At 33.7% G+C, this 17,426-nt stretch overlaps 1 protein-coding gene across 7 annotated transcripts in view; it reads right to left on the reverse strand.

The window, feature by feature from the left end:
• Positions 1 to 17,426, reverse strand: part of DCAF6 (DDB1 and CUL4 associated factor 6) — a 172,070-nt gene that overhangs the window by 34,713 nt on the left and 119,931 nt on the right. For 5 of the 7 annotated variants that reach the window (XR_003794316.1, XM_029227509.1, XM_029227507.1 and 2 more), the window contains 4 exons: positions 14,398 to 14,515; positions 9,776 to 9,891; positions 8,506 to 8,592; positions 7,952 to 8,273 (listed from right to left, as the gene is read on the reverse strand). Coding sequence is in view for 6 of the 7 variants with exons in the window: in XM_029227509.1 (XP_029083342.1) it covers positions 7,952 to 8,273; positions 8,506 to 8,592; positions 9,776 to 9,891; positions 14,398 to 14,515 (643 nt within the window). In the remaining variant the exon portion in view is untranslated. The remainder of the gene's footprint in view (positions 1 to 7,951; positions 8,274 to 8,505; positions 8,593 to 9,775; positions 9,892 to 14,397; positions 14,516 to 17,426) is intronic. The other 2 variants (XM_029227506.1, XM_029227510.1) reach the window with 1 other exon arrangement.

Consider the following 17,426-nt stretch of genomic DNA (forward strand, 5'->3'; position numbering starts at 1 on the left):
GTCCACCTGCCGATGCAGGGGACACGGGTTCGTGCCCCGGGCCGGGAAGATCCCACATGCCGCGGAGCGGCTGGGCCCGTGAGCCATGGCCACTGAGCCTGCGCGTCCGGAGCCTGTGCTCCGCAACGGGAGAGGCCACAACAGTGAGAGGCCCGCATACCGAAAAATAAATAAATAAGTAAATAAAAATAATACTTTTAAGTTCTTTAAAGCACTTGTTTATAGTAAAAGCCATGTTAGTGTTACTAAGTCATCTACTGTCACCAACAAGGTCTCTGGATTGGAATTTCAGTCATTTCAACACATACCTTTTACAAGTATCCGAAATAAGAGAGGTGGATGAGTTGCTAGAGAATCTTGCTGTTTCTAGTCCTTTTGTGTCTGGGTGGTGGTGGGGGCAGGCAGATTGTATTCTTTGTCTCAAAATGTGTTAGTAAATAAAAATAAAGGATAGCAGGCCTGATGCTTCTACCTCTAAAGAGAACTTGACCTTTATGTAATGTTTCCTCCATTGTTTTGCCTGTCTGAGACACTGAACCCTGATGTACCTGCTTGCCTAGACGGTCTGTACAAATAATGTGATTCATGGCGAACACCTACTTTCCTTCAGGGTCTGGAATTTAGGGGGTTGTGGCTGGGTGCAGAGGGTGCCTATATGATCAGCCCCAATAAAACTGCTGGATTTCGAGTCTTCATTAAGCAGGCTTCTCTGGGCAGAAACACTACACAAGTGTTAACTGCTTTTTATCGCTGGAAGAATGAGCACATTGTATGGACCACACTGGGTGGGAGAATGTTGGAAGCTTATGCTTGGATTCTTCCGGATTCCATCTGATGTGTTTTTCCCTTGTCATAATAAACTATAGCCATGATTACAAGTGACTCTTAGTTCTGTGAGTCTTTCTAACAAGTCATCAAATGTTTGGAAATGTTGTCAGACTCCTAAAAAGGTAATTCATAGCTTTTCATTTATTTCAACTTTTAGGAAGCAGAGGAAGAAGACAATAAGCTGGATTATCTAAGGAAATACGAATAAAAATTTAGTTAGCTATAGTTTTAGATAAAAAGGTGTCTTCTTTGTCAACTTTTATTTATGTATTCATGTATGTATGCTGGCCTTAAAGGTGCTTACATCTTACATAGGGAAACATATACACACATATACACAATAAAGCGTTACAAGTGGCATAACAGATACATATAAATGCACACAGAAGATATGTTCAATCCTACTTGGGATTATGCAATGTATAGCCAGGAAAAATTTCAAAAAAGAGCAGCTTAAGATGCATGTTGAGGGGACTTCCCTGGTGGTCCAGTAGTTAAGAATCCACCTTCCAATGCTGGGGACACGGGCTGGATCCCTGGTTGGGGAACCAAGATCCCACATGCCACGGGGCAACTAAGCCTGCATGCCGCAACTAGAGAGCCTGCACGCCGCAACTACTGAGCCCGCGTGCTCTGGAGCCCACGCACCACAACTAGAGAGAAGCCCGTGTGCCGCAACTAAGACCTGACACAGCCAAAAATCAATCAATCAATAAATATTAAAAAAAAAAAAAAAAGATTCATGTTGAGGTGGCCAAAATGATGATGATGGTGATGGTAACAGGAGGTCATTTCAGTTAGAGGGCACAGAGTAAGATATGGAGGCATAAGGTGTATACAGAGACACTCCGAACATGGCTGATGTAGAGTATGAGCAATTCTTGGCAACAGCCATAACACAGAATGCCTTCCACGTCAACGTTTTAGCTTTTCTGTAACTCATTTAGAGCGACACGGTGCTTTTAGGTTGCAATCTTCACTGTAAAAGTAGGAATTGGCTTTGTGTGCTAAGGATGCAGGGTATAAGTCAGAAAATCAAAAAGCCCTGAAACAAATTCCATTCTACTATAATTTAATTAGAAAGTGCTAATTACCAACAGACTAATTTGCGAAAAGTTACTCCAAATATACCTTAATGTTAAAAAGGTCTACAAACACCAGCACAAAAGCAAAAACAATTTTGAGATGTTTATATGAGAATCCTTGTGAGAATGGGAGATAACCAGGGATTTCTGTGTAGCTACAATATTTCTGGCTTATTTCATCATTTCTGTATTCCCCATGAGGAACTCTACTAATTTTACATTTCTGATTGTTGCTATATATTATGTTTTATATTCCCCTTTGTTTTAGAAACATATGATAAATAACAGACATGTGCCGGTAGAATTAGGTACAAGGTCGATTGTGTCAGTAACCCAGGTTTTGGGTAAATGAATAATGGAACTGAGGTTCACTTTAAAGTAACATTTAAAAATGTACCCCCTTGTTAGTCTTCAAATTACAGAAGTGTTTGAGAGTTATGTATCACTTGACATGTGATACTAAGTTACTAACCGATTTATGAGAAAACTGCTTTCTTTAAAAAAATCAGAATCTTAAAACTGTGCACAGAATTAGACTCAAGTCCATTTTTTGTTACTGATCTCAAGGAAAAGGAGCATTTTTGAATAATACCAAAAAGTTGCTAATTGTTACCTCCAATCAAGTTTTAGAAAAACATAAGTTGCATTCTTCAACAAAATAGTCAAAGCAAGTAACTAATATTTAAAATACATCATTTCACATTATAGTTACTTTATCATATGACACACTTGAAGTGAACATCAATTATATCTGCACACAGGAAATTTCTTTTCATTCTATTCCCATGCAGTGCATGCAGCTAAATATAGTCTGTGAAAAGCAACCCGCTTTATAATACTTAGCACTTAGAGTTCAGTTAAGTTCAAGGAAGTATTAACTGTTAATAGGAAAGGTGGTTAGCTGTGGAAAAAGAGGACCTGCAAATTCATCATAAAGAAAAAGTAAAATAATGAAGGAACATACTGAATTACCTCATTATTCTATCACCTATTGTTGTTCCTCTGATATTAAATCTAGTGAAGGGAACACAATAACTAAAGTCACTTACAAAGACTTCAAAGAACCAAATATTTAAAGCATTAAGGCCACCACTTTTATCATTAATCATCTAAATCTAAAATACTTTTGTTTCCCTTTGTGACTTAGCGTATTATGTGAGAATATGTCATTCAACTAAATGTGTATGAGCAAATTAAGGAAACAGAAACACTCACTGAAGATAGATTAGCAGGAAGACATTGCACTTAATCCCTTTTATCTTTTAAAAAAATTAGAACCTAACCCTGTTAGGTTCAGATTCATATTATCAATACCCTCAACTGGAACACACTAGCTCCCCAGGGCTGAGTTGCTCTTTGGGAACTAAATAATTAAGTCCTGAGCTGGCTCATTTGTCCCAACCATAAGACTGTATAACCAGCAAGCAAAGAATAATAGAGCTTTTAACTCCCTAGGAGTTCAGTTCTTTCTCTATGATTACTTTTCCTCTGCAATTTTAATAAAGAATAAACTTGAATCACTAGAAATACTGAAAAAGTGATTATAATGATGACTAAATAGATGACAGCAAATTTACAGTATGCAAAGAATTTTGGCTTTAAAAATGAAGGCCATGTTCCATAGAGTCCAGAGTAGGTAAATGGAACCAAATTTCTATGCAAATAAATATTTTTTTTAAAAAGTAACTAACAGGCAATATACAGTTAATATCTTTAATCTTTACATAAAAAATCTTTACAGTATCTTAATTGAGTCTATTAACTAAAAACTATACAAGACTATGTGAGAACTTCTTCAGGAAGCTTACTTAGATACTTGTTTTTTTTTAGAGAGCAAAAAACCTCTTGGGTTTGGCAAGAGGAAGAGCTATCAGCCAGGCCATCATTCTGTTTACCAGAAGATGGATTTGGCGCTGTGAAAACAGTTTACATGAAGACCATCTAAATAATATACCTGACCACTTTCCTTTCATTCCAAGGGCACCTGTTTATGTTTCTAAATCCAATATATAAAATCACTAAGAGAAACACATACTCCTTTCATTTATTGCTTTTTTTATACCATATTAGAAAGTATATGTTTGATTAATTGTTTCTTTCTTCAATTTAGTTTCCATTTAACATTCTGTGTTCCTGCTGTAGACAAAGTTAAAGGGGACCGAACGTGGTGATTCATAGATTTCACTGTTTTAAACTTTGGTTATCTGTCAATAGAGGCATTTTACCATACACTATAGTTTGGTTTCTCTCTATAAGACCTATTTGCTATAAAGCAGGGATCAGCGAACTATGGTTCTTGGGGCAAATCTGGCCAGCTGCCTGTTATTCTAATGGCCCATAGAAGAATAACAGTTTTTACATTTGTAAATGGTTACATTTTTTAAATGATTATAGAAGTGCCTACATAACTGCCTCCATTTTGCCTCTTGGCCAACAAAGCCTAAAATATTTACTATCTGGCTTTTTAGGAAAAAGTCTGTTGACCTCTGCTATAGAGAGTCCCAGTTATATTTATACCGAGACTAGCTATAGTTAATGAGCAGAGCATTCCATTTTAAAATACCTATGTTAGTTGTTAAGGCCTTTATTTTCTAAGACATTTCCTTCTCGTGCTTGTTCTCAGCTCAGAAATGAAAACCTGGGTCATATTTATTTAACCAAATTAAGAACGCAAATCTTTATTAAAAAATCATAACTTTGTGTTGCAAAGAACTGTTTTGATATTTTTGTTAAATGCATTGAAAATGGCTTAGCTATAAACTTTTTAGGTTTCATTTAAAAAATTAAATGTGTGGCAAGAAAAATATGAGATCCACTATGTAATTCTTCATACAAATTAAAGTACAGATCTAAGTATATACTCTTTTACCATTTTCAATTTTGGGACCATCTCTAGCCTAACCAAACTAATCTTGACTGGGTTTCTTAATGACCTTTAAGACGTGCATCCTTTTAGTTGGGCATTTCATCCAAGTGTGAAATGTTTCCTTTGATTCTAAGAACCAAATGGTATTTTTACAGTAGAGCTTTGAAATTCTTTGTCCCTTTGGAAATAGAAATTCTCAAAATTCATATGCCTATTTATAAGCTGGTAAATTATTCTTTTCATGTTCTGAAGAAGCAAAATTTCTTAAACTTTCTCTCTTTAGAATAAAAGTCAACATACCCATTCCTCCAAATTTAGAAGTAAGATAAATGGGCAGTTTTCTGAAGGATGAACAGCCCTTAGAAAGGTACGGAAATGAAAAGTACATTTTATATAGGTAGTTCAAGGTTTAATCAAGATGGTGCTCAGGAAGTTAGGAACTATCAAAATTACTTAGAGAAAAGTCAGAAGGAAGATTTTCCACCATTTACAAATTTTTGGTAAACAGCTAGGAAAGAATAATGCAAATTTCAAAGGAAAACTGATGTAACTGTGAAACAGTCACTATAATCACTTTAGCATTACCTCAGTATGCACAACTTTGTGTGTGTATATATACACATATATACATATATAATATTGTATTTATTTCATATATTTATTAAAACTGTTTTCCATGTTCTTATAAATGGCTTGTGTACCTGTCTTCTCTTTTCAGTAAGTTAACTTTCTCAATGGGAAGAATTTTATTATTCTTCTGTTACTACTACTATGTCCTGTAGAATAAAACAAAATAATATATAGGACAAACTAAGGTTAAATACCTAAACTGAGTGTACAGAATATTAATAATATTTAGTTTAAAAAACAAAAAAAGCAGGGAAGCAAATGTAGACCCAGAGGTGGTTTCAAATCTGGACCTAACCATGAAAGCATGAATTCAAGAGTACGTGCGTGAAGTGGGGTCACTTCCAGGTTGTTGTCCCTGATCATCTCTCCTCTAAAAGAGTCTACTAGTCTAGTTCAGCACCTGGGTTTCTTGGGTCAAGGAAGCTATCAGGTGCCGATTTTGTGGCAGATCCAAATCTCAGGAGAATCCCTAAAACATATAAATCATCTAAGTATTATGAAAATGATAAGTAAGTGATAACACTCTATAGAAATACACTATCATTTCTAGTCAGATATCCAAAGTAAGGACAATATGCTGCAAGACATTTTGCATTCTCTAGGACCCACTCTCCCCACAAATCCTCCTTTCTCATTCATGTTATACTACTGTGTAAAAAAAAAAAATCTCCTTAGGTCTAGAATATACAAAACCCCTGCTTAGCACCTCAGTTTCCTCAGCTATAAAGCAGGCTAGGTAAAAGTGTTAAATAATTAACCTAAATAGAAGATGCTAAATAATTATGATTTTTTGCAAGTGTCTAATATTTACCAAAAATATATGATCTCTTATTTAAACAAACAGACCTGGTGACATTTTACTAGAAGTTGATACTTAAATTTTATTTTCCATTATGACCTTAGTATCATTCTAAGCTATGTAAGTACAGAAAAAAACCAAGGACATATGTTTGCTTACATCATTAGAAAGCCATAAATTTACGAACTTAAAATAATTATAGACTCTAGCTCTCCACCCAGGGTTTTAGAAACCATCAACTTGATTTTCAAATTGTGCTATGCTTGCCAACCTTCTCTGCATACATCAAGCGGTAAAAATATTGTAAGGGACTCCCTCTGGGTATGGAAAGAAATGAAACTAAGTTTTACTTGTCTAAAATATATACTAAGAATTTCAAGACTAATGTGTGGCAGGTAATGAGAAGATGTTTGATTAGTCTCTAAATACAAATATAAGCAAAGATTACTTCCTCTACATTTAAAAACAGGGTCACTGCAAAGTAAACACGTTGACCAAATATGACTAAAGGAAGATACATATCTATCTTCATAGTTAAGAAAAGGCAGTTTCACCGAACTGCAAGCTACAATGTTCAGGAATTTTGCTTGTCCTCTGTTAGTCTTTATCCCTGTAGCCATTCCTACTGTAATTGCTTTTTAAAGTCTAAGTAGCTACACAGAATATCTTGGTTGTTTAATACACCTGTCATTTATTCAGTGCTTTCAATTTGAGACAAGTCCTTGCACTGATTGATTTTTTTTCTAAATTCTGACAACAATTCTAGACAATCATAACCCCATTTTATAGATAAGGAAACTGAACCTTAAAGAGACATTAAGTAATTTGAATGATGAAGCAGCTAGTAAATGGTAAAAACAGAATATAAGTCATTATGCTCTTAATCATTATATAACATTGCCATTCTTTAATGGGAAATTAATCTTTTCACTTGACAGAAATGTCAGAATATTTTATAAATAGCAGAACATTGAGCATAAAAATATGTGATGTGGGTTCTTCATGCTTGTGTAAGCTAGGATTTTAAAGATAAAATTTTATTCTCTGGAAAAAGACAGAACTTACAATGAGATATGATGGCACTGATTATGGAAATAGCTTTAGAAATGTACGGAATGCAATATAGTTTAAAAGATTTACTTTATCTACTAAAAAATAAAATATATCCTTATGAACACATAATATGAAAAATGGAAAAAGTATATGAACGTATTAGCAATTTAATTCTTTACCGTAGTTATAATATTTGGTGTGATTTTTCATTTTTGAAATTGAGTTACTAAGTTTAGTAGAAGTCAGAGAAAGACATACTGTTCTCAAAAAGAGAACTTTATCACGCTACCTTAATCCAGGGTCAAGAGAGAAGCAGAAAAACTGAACGTTAAAAAAACCCAAAACTGATAAAGGCCAGGATGTCTACAGGGCAATCTGACAACTAAATATAACTAACTTCATAAATAACCTGTTGGTCATTCTCAACATTCCTTTCTCTTGATCTGTAAATTGAGGACCAAGCCTTAGTGCTGAAGATACAGAGCAATGAGACATTCTATTCTCCACAGTTTGCTCAAAGAATGTAATACATGAAATTATTTATAATTTAGAAAATTCTATGAGTTTATATGACTGAGACACCCTTAGAGGAAAAAGCTGTCAAAAATGGAGAAACTCCTTTATGTGACTTCAAACAAAGGCTTGTGAATTATACTCTTTATAGTTCATGTCAATTAAAAATTTACCAACCTATCACCAGGTCCTGCTCGATACCTTGCACCTGGGATCAGCACTGGGTCATCATCACTGTCATCTGTGTCCTGGAGAGCAGAGTCCCTGGCCAATGTTTCCTCATGAGCCAAAGGCCCAATGGCTTCTGTTTGTGATTGAGGTTCGGGATTGCTGGTACTCTGACTGGTAGCACTTTCAGTGCTAGTTTGACCTGAAGTTCCTGGTTCCTTGCCTTTTTCAGACAAAGTGGATTCTTCGGGAACCCCACAAGGGCTATCAAGACTGAAGTCATTCCTTTCTCCGGAATCCAATGGCTCAAAAGTAAACTTATCTGATTGTGCTGTCAGAAAATAAGTAGTAACAATTGGTCATGTTGGCAACAGTATTTATTTAATCTAACTTCAGAGCTGACACAGACAATTTCTAATATAAAGTCTAATCCCCCTATATGAAGAACAAAATTCCACAACACATCTATTTGGAAATGGTCTCTAACTCTGGAGAGACTAATACAGATTAAGGCTTCTTTTTCCTATATGAAGGAATTATCTAAAAAGAACATGACAACTCACCTATATCTATACTGTTCTGAACTGTGCTTTCTGCAGACGTACCTCCCTGAAGTGTTGTCACATCCTCTGATGATTCTTCAGGAGCTTCTGGGAATTCAACCAAATTATCATTAAATCCTAATTTTGTTTTTTAGAAAAATAAACACCAATTTAATACTCCAGCTTTCCTATATATAAGCAGTTCTTAACCCTTTTGGGGTCGTAGAAACTTTTGACACTCAGATAAAACCTCGCCCTGCCAGTGTAATGCAAATACTATGTATGTACCCACAAAACTGTAAAACGCTATTAGGAAGAAATGTGCAATTGTGCCCACTGCCTCTTCCTAAAGCCTATGTGTGGACCTTCATGAACTCCATGTGAAGAATCTCTGCTTTAGATTAGCCCTCACAACTGACATTTCTCAATCTTGCTTTTTTTTCCTCTAAACTTCAGAGAATCTAAACTTAAAACTGAGTATTTTTCTGCCCTTTTGTCATGCATTTGGTCTAATTTGAACTATCATGAACAAATAGTAAAGTTAGCCCCACCATAAATTCTGTTTGGCCGTTGAAAATACTTATTTCTGGATTTAATTCCAAGACCCATGAAGGATCAGTCTTTTTTGTTCCTAATTGGACATTTGCTTACCAGACAGTCATCTTATACGTACTTTATTCTTGTTAGCTCCGTTATACTGAGGTATGTATTCATTTAATGAAAAACAATTCATTTATTCCTTCATTTATCAAGTATGTACTGAAAATCTACTCTGTTCTAGGCTATACTAACCCCTAAATTTCATTTGATGATCACATAAAACTATTCTAGGAAAGGGTTCTAAAAACATACTCTAAATGGCACTTCTTGTATGAAACAGGATTTACTCATAACCTGTTTAAATTTTATCCCTTTTTTCCCTCCATAAACCACCTATACCCTTTGAAAAAAATCAAGATAGGTACTCTGTATTTCACTGCTAGGTATAAAAATGGTAAAGATAATTCAAACCAACATTTCTATCTAACATACTGTCAGTACGATGACCATCTATCCTGGCCACTGTGTCCACAGAGGGGAACTGTGCTTTACTGTGACGCCCCATCTTAAATGCTTAAGGTCCTTATCTTTTGCGTTTGTTATCTGTTTATCAACAGCAGTAACCGGACTATTGCGGCAAAAGTAATTGATTAAAAACAAGAAACAAAACTGTAGCACTGAGGTATCCGAAAAATAGGCAAACATCCAACACTGGGTTTTGTCATGACAAAAACAAAATTTAACATCTTACTTGCTTCATTCTCTCCTCCTAATGGTTGCATGGAGCTCTGTGGGACCAAGGATTCCTCCTGACCCTCAGATTTGCAGTGGCTCCCATTTCCTCTAGAACTTGAGGCAGTACTGCTCCTACCATCAAGACAAGATATGTGATCCCACCAAGAAGTTAATAAACATGAACTTTTAGGATAATTTTTATATTTTACAACTAGAGAAGTTGATCAAAAAACTTGACTACAAATAAAATACAGGATTTATTATTTTAATAGTACTTGAGAAACATCACTTTAGAAAGTCTAGGTGGTTATTCTAATCCACTTTAATATTTAAAAAGAGATTTAAAAATATGAAAGGACCACTTCTTCACTATTTTGATGCTTCTATGATCTGGTATATATTTTTACAAGTCTCTCTATTGAATTTTAACTTAATTATATAATCTCTCTTCTTGTTCTCACTACAGATGGTTCACCACATTCAAATTCTTAATGATTTTACAGACTCTGATCATAGGTCCTTTTAGACTTTGTTGTTCTAGGCTACTTTTAAATTAATACTTAAAAAGAGGCCTGGAAATTTCTTTGGTCTTTGAACTGCCCTCTGTGGACCACTGCCAGTTCTAGATTGTTGTTCAAATATGGCAAGTGATTGAGCACCATGGTTTTGTAGAAGGATAATGTTTTCTGTTTTAGTTTTAATACCTACCTGATGATGATCCTAATTCTGTTAGAATTTTTAGCTAGAGCAGAATACCAGACCAATTTAAATAAATAATTTTCAATGAACATTCTGTGACAAATCATGACATATGTGTAAGAAGGGGACTGAGTGGGAAGGAAAATAGAGGAAAATGTATAACAATCTGACTAAGATTAAAATTAAATCCACAGAAATGCAACAACTTCTTAAATATAGTATAGATGTGAACAAGAAAAAGAAACTGAACAGCTACAGTAACTTAAAAAACGTTAATTATAGACAAACAGCAGTGACTCAATAAACAATGCAAATTATCATGGAACTTTTGTCAAAATTTTATAAAAACCTTTTTAGGTTAATTGCAGAAGTCAATTTGAATTTTTTAAAAGGGCATCCATATACAATATAGTTTTAAGAAAAATGTATATCTACATGGGTATATGAGCAGAGAAAAATGTCAGAAAGGATATTCACCAATGTTAAATGTCATCTCAGTAGGATTACTGTAAGTGATTTTTTTCAATTTCTCTCTAGATTCTGATTTTTTTGCAATGAACACGTATTTCTTTTTAGCCAGAAAGAAATGCATGGCAATTTTGGTAAAGAGAAGCCAATGTGATATATAAATCTTTTTTTTTTCCATTGAGAAAGCTATGATACAGGCTTAAATAAAATGCTCAATGTAGAATAGTTATGATAATTAAAACATTATGGCATTGATGTAGGAATACAGAGCCATTAGTGGAAAAGACAAAGTAATCAAGTAAATACATTTACCATGTGTTAATATGGCATTTTAAATCACAGATAAACGACTAGATTGCTCAATAAATGGTACTGGGACAAGGGAAAAGCCATGTAGAAAAATTGAGCTATAAGCTCTACATCATACTTTATGGTAAAATAAATTGTAAAAGGATTAAACATATATTTTTGATATAAAATCACAGAACTATAAGAGGAAAACAAGAAGAAACTTTCCCCCTAATCCTGGGAAGGACAAGGAGTATCAGCTCACAGGCTGAAACCATAAAGCGAAACTACCATAAGTAAACTGAAAGACAAACAACAAACTGGGAAAAATATCTGCAACAAATGAAAGACAAATGATATTACCCTCACTTAATTCTATAATATATAGCTCTTATAAATCAATAAGAAAAAGATAAACACCACAGTAAAAAACTGGGCAAAGGACTTGAAAGGCAATTTATAAAAGATGACTATTGTAGCTAACAATTATTTAAAGCCTATCACGTGCTAAGTGCTATGTACTTTTTCTGCATGTTCTCATTAAATCTTCCCAACAAAGTCTGAAGTAGGTTCTATTAAATATGCCCTTTTTCAGATGAGAAAACTGATACTTAGAGAGGTTCAACAGCTAGTCAGGTTCAGAGCCCAAACTCTTGGTCAGTGTGCTCAATTGCCTTATCTGGATCAAAGAAACTAAAATAAAAGCAAGACACCATGCTGGCATAGATGAAAAAGACTGCATACTCTTTTGAATTTTTTTTTTTTTTACAATGAATACAGAATACTTTCATAATCAGAAAAAAGTTAATTACTTTTTTGATAAAGAAATAAGAGAATATAATTCATGGTCAGTTTTTAAAGAAGGAAAAGTAGCATTCAAAAGAAGAGTGGGACTAAAGATGTTTGGTTAAAAAATGTTCAGATGAGATTGTAAGATATCAGTCCCTTCTGTAGAGAAACATGAGAATAGAAAAGACTTAAGAATAACTATGACAATCTTCTGTGATCTTAAATCATGTACTAAGAAAAAGGGCCATAGATATCATTATTTTTAAAAGTTGAGGTCAAACACTAGAGTTCCTAAGGAAATTCTATTAACTGTACCTTCAAATATATATCTAGAATCCAATCTCTTCTGACTACCTCCATTGCTCCTATCCTGGTCCAAGACACCACTACCTCTCACCTTGCTTACTGCCAAAGCCTTTTATCTGGTCTCCCAGCTTCTACCTAAGCCCTATTCTCTACACAGCAACCAGAGATATCCTTTAACCTTTTAAAGACCCTTCTCACTTACCTGGCTGACCTTATCTGCTACTACTCTCTCCTTTGGTCACTCTACTCCAGCTACATTGTTTTTTTTTTAAAGATCCTTGAACATACTAAGACTGCTCCTGCTTCAGAGCCATTGTACTGGCTTTCTCTCTGCCTAGAATGTTCTTCCCCCAGATATATGCATGGCTCACTCCTTCTTACCCTTCAAATTGTCCAAATGTCATCTTCTCAATGATGCCTACCCTTTCCCTAGATCTCCCAAACATCTTTACCTGTCTTATTTTCTTTCATAGCACTTAATACCATCAAACATACTACACAATTCACTTATTATGTTTATTGTCTGCCTCCCATACCTAGAATGTAAGCTCCAATAGGGCAGAGATATTTTTGTCTATTTTTTTCATTGATGTATTCCCAGTGTCTAGAAGTCTTTGGAATGTAGAAAGGTATTCAATAAGATGTGAAAATCCTATTTAATCGAAGCGTTTAATATTTAAAAACACACAGAAACACAAATGGAAACCAGTGAATTGGAATAAATAAATATTATCATATATCAACATATAATTATATATTAATAAACAATATATAACTATATTATATATTATTTTTATGCAATATTATATATTATACTAACATAATATATAATAATATACAATTAAATATGTTAATATAATAATATATTAATCATATAGGATAATTAATATATTGGTTATTAAATGATTAATATAATCACCCTGTATTAATCATATATAATTATATTAATATATAATTAATTATATATTAAGAAAGATTGATTATCTATATATTAATTTATATAGTAATAGTAATAAATTCAAATACAAAATTTTGGGTGCTGTCTCTCTCACACACAAGGCAATGAGGCAGTGGCAAAGAATTTAAGAAGCTCACATAACTAGATTTTTTTTTTAATGTAAGATTTAACTAGATTAAATGAACAATAAATATAATCAGAAATGTGATTAAAAAGAATCTATACAACTATTAAATAAGTTCAAACTCACCAGTAATAAATTAAATAAAAATAATTTAAAAATCAAATATATGTTACAAATAAATGAATATATTGAACATTGGTCTGGAGACAGCAAAACATGTACTTTCATATGCTGCTGGGAGAAATGTAATAATAGATTATCCTTTTGAAAATAATTTTGTAATATCTTTCAATCTAGATATAGTTTATTTCTGGAAAAATATCCTAAATCCATAACCTTAAAGGTAGGAAAAAGCTTGTAAACAAAGATATTCATTATAGTTTTATTTGGTAAAAATAGACAAATAAATTCACTGCCTAATTAAAGGGAAATGGTTAAGTAAAACTATGGTACATCCACTTGATGGAATCTATTATACAGAAAATAATACTTATGAAAACTAAGTAGTATTGTGGGAATATTTACTATAAAGTTAACTCAAATAAATGCAGGGGAGAACTGAATATATTAGGTATGATTAAAATCATGTTTTAAAACTCAAACCAAAAATATATACGTATATATACACATACACATACCTTTTACATAGGACCAAGACTGCAAAAAGCTCCAAAATGTTAGGTTTATTAATTTTTGCACTGGTGGTCTATTGGTGATTTATTATTTTTATCTTTTGCATTTTCTATCAGAAGAAATATCCCAGGACCAGAAATATTAGTATCACCTGGGAAGTTTTTAGAAATGCAAATTCTCTGACTCCATCTCAAACTCTGAGAGTGGGGTCTAGTAATCTGTGTTTTAACAAGCTCTCCAAGTGATCCTGAAGCACACTAAAGTTTGAGAACCAATGTATTATCGCAAAACAAAGATGATGAAGTGCTAAAAATAATATCTAATACAATCCTACAAAATGGCTAAGAACATCTTCACAAAAATATTAACTTACCATTCATCTGTAAAGTTCAGTTTTATTGTGCTTGTAGTTGTTCCTTCTGTGCTGTAGTGCAAACTTAAAACTGGTTCACCTGTCCCTGGTTTGGGGCTCAGCTTTTCATTATTGTTATCTGAAAATTGTGTTTAAAACATTTGAAAGAAGTCTCTGAAACCAATAAAAAGATGACATTTCCTAAAATTTATAAAACTTAAATTAGGTTGTCCTTGTCATAACTCTTTCTCACATCTGCATGGTTCTCACTTAAAGTTCAAAGCAAGTGTTATAGAAACACTCTATATTTCAAAAGTGGCATTGCATCATTTTCTAGCTCTGTGTACATGACTCCCTTTGATTCAGATGAAAATCACACACATTTGAGAACCATATTTAGTTTTTAGGGAATCAAAGAATATTAACATGCAATGACATACTTTATAAACTTGGTACTTTTATTTAATGGAACGTTCAGGATCTTTTTCTTCAGTGGCTACAGCATCAAGAATAACTATCATTGGCTCCTTCAGAAACACTGAGAAGTAAGATGCAAGGGCTCCAAAAGAAGTTGTTTAGTAAAAACTTTGCTGCAATTAAATGCTATCAAATTCTTTCTGTTCTTTCAAATTCATAGACTTATAATCTAGGGAGGGATTACAGCCTGTACACTATTGGGAAGGAGGCGGGAGAAGAAAATTTATTGTGCTCTGTTATTTTCTAAAACTCTATGTTATAAGATCGTACGTTTTGGTATAATTCCATCCTCTTCTCCTGACTAATCTTGCAAGAACTTTGTTTTCTAAATTATGGAAAGGCAATTCCACCTTAAGCGTCTATAGGTGATAATCATAATATACATCCATCTCAACATATAAAATCTTTGTAAAATGGTAAATAAAAATCAAGAAACTCTACAGAAATGGATACAAACCACTTTGAAGTCACTTCTCCCCTCCCCCCCAAAAAGGAGTACATGGATATTCAAAGACAAATTTGAATAAGGCTTTAAATTTTTTTTCTTTTTATGATGAATAACAGCTTGGGGGAACATTAAAATGTATAGGGAATAAAAACTGCTATATAATCAAACATGTAACATTTCTGCCAGTTGCTTGCAGAAAGGAAACTCTTCTGTGTCATAATTGTTTTCTCCATACAAGAAACTCTTCTGTGTCCTAATTGTTTTCTCGATACAAGTTCAAGGACTTGATGTAATAGTACTAAAAATAAGCTTTCTGTCTTGAAAACGGTATCAACAAAAGCATTAACAACTTAATGAAATCAAAATTACTTAGGATTTTTGGTTATTAGGTCCACTTTATATTGCAATGAAGGACATATCTTTTTGCATTCCTCTTGAAGACAGTGGAGCACTTACTAAAAGAGATTCTCATAGAAACTCTGCTCTAGCTTTTATCCTGTGAGAGGACAATTAACAAGACTTAAAAATACAGAACTGTAGCAGAAAGGAAAAAGGATTCTCCCCAAGAGATGAGAAGCCAAGCTGATAAAACTCAGGATTATCAATTCTTACATCTTCACTTCTAACTCCTGAGAAATCCTCTCCTATAACATTAATTACTATTTGAAAATAAAAGTATGAATCAATTATAAAGCTGGCCTACCAAATGATAAATTCACTTTGTTTCTGTACTACTTTTGTTATGATTATGTCCTTGATATAAACAGCTGCTGGAAAAAGAATTAACAATCCATTACGACTTTCAAAGACTCAATATTACATTCAATGTTTTAGAGGACGTATTTTACCAAATGGCATTCTGATAAAATAACCAAATTAACATATCTTTAACTTACATAAAATTATCAAGAATGGGACTTTTTTTTTTTTTTTTTTGGCCACGCTGCATGATTTGTGGGATCTTAGTTCCCCAACTGGGGACTGAACCTGATCCCTCGGCAGTGAATGCCAGAGTCCTAACCACTGGACCACCAGGGAATTCCTGAACGGGATTTTTAAAATATCTGTCCTATCCTTGACAATCTTTGAAAAACGTGCTGTTAGTCATTTGTCCACATACAGTTTTCCCTTATTCTTTAGTTATGTTGCTAAAATTTCTGTCCCACTGCTGCCCAAACCACAGTCATCCTTAGGGATCTGGAATTGGTGAAGATAGCTGAAAGACTGAATGAATGATCAAGGAAACTAAGAGGTAGAGCTGGGGCTACTTCTTTCATTATCTCTCACAACATTTTGTAAAGTGCTTTGCTATTATTTTTCTTTTAAAGTAGAGAAGAAATAGGGGGGAAAAAAAGCAGGTGTGAGAGAATTGTAGGATTAAATTTCATAGATCTACCTTGGTTATGGGAGCATAAGTTTTAAGAAGCCATTTAACACCTGAAACTAACAAACACAACACTGTAAATCAACTATACTCCAACAAAAATTTAAAAAAAGAAGCCATTTAAATGCTGTATCAAAACTTCCTTTTTGAGTAAAATTAGAGGCAGCTATAGATATTTGCATGCTATGACTAAAGGAATATAGTAGACAAATAGCTAGCTGTTAAGAGGTCAAAATGGTGTAGAAAATATCTACCAACCTCCAAGAGCACCCCCAACCTCCAAAAGCAAGAAGCTTCCTGAGATGATCAATGTTAATTCAAACCTTCTTCCTAGGTTATCTACTACCAAGTTATTATTTAATCTCTCTGGAATATAGCAAAAATCATGTAAAACACAGTAGTAGTACTCATTTAATTTATAAAATGACAATAGTTGACAGAATTTGTTCATTTAAGTTGTCAATGAAGTCATCAGCCTGGAGTAAAATTGGCCCATCACATTATTTCTGTTAGCAACAAATACTTCAGGACCCCTAGTCTAGTTATCTCCTTGTAGACTGCATATAAATAATGTCTCTGGCAGAAACACTATGCAGTGTAGAACATGGTTTCTTCAACTGAGGCATTAATGGAAGTGTATATCCGAGGTTTAAAAATCCATTTCCTAGCCTTGTTCCATTCTACTCTTCCTAGTTTAATACTCCTCTTCTTGACCATATACAACCTATCAAATTGAATTTT

Source organism: Monodon monoceros, unplaced genomic scaffold, assembly GCF_005190385.1.
Source record: "Monodon monoceros isolate NGI ecotype Baffin Bay Population unplaced genomic scaffold, NGI_Narwhal_1 Super_Scaffold_18, whole genome shotgun sequence".
NCBI classification, from domain to species: Eukaryota; Metazoa; Chordata; class Mammalia; order Artiodactyla; family Monodontidae; genus Monodon; species Monodon monoceros.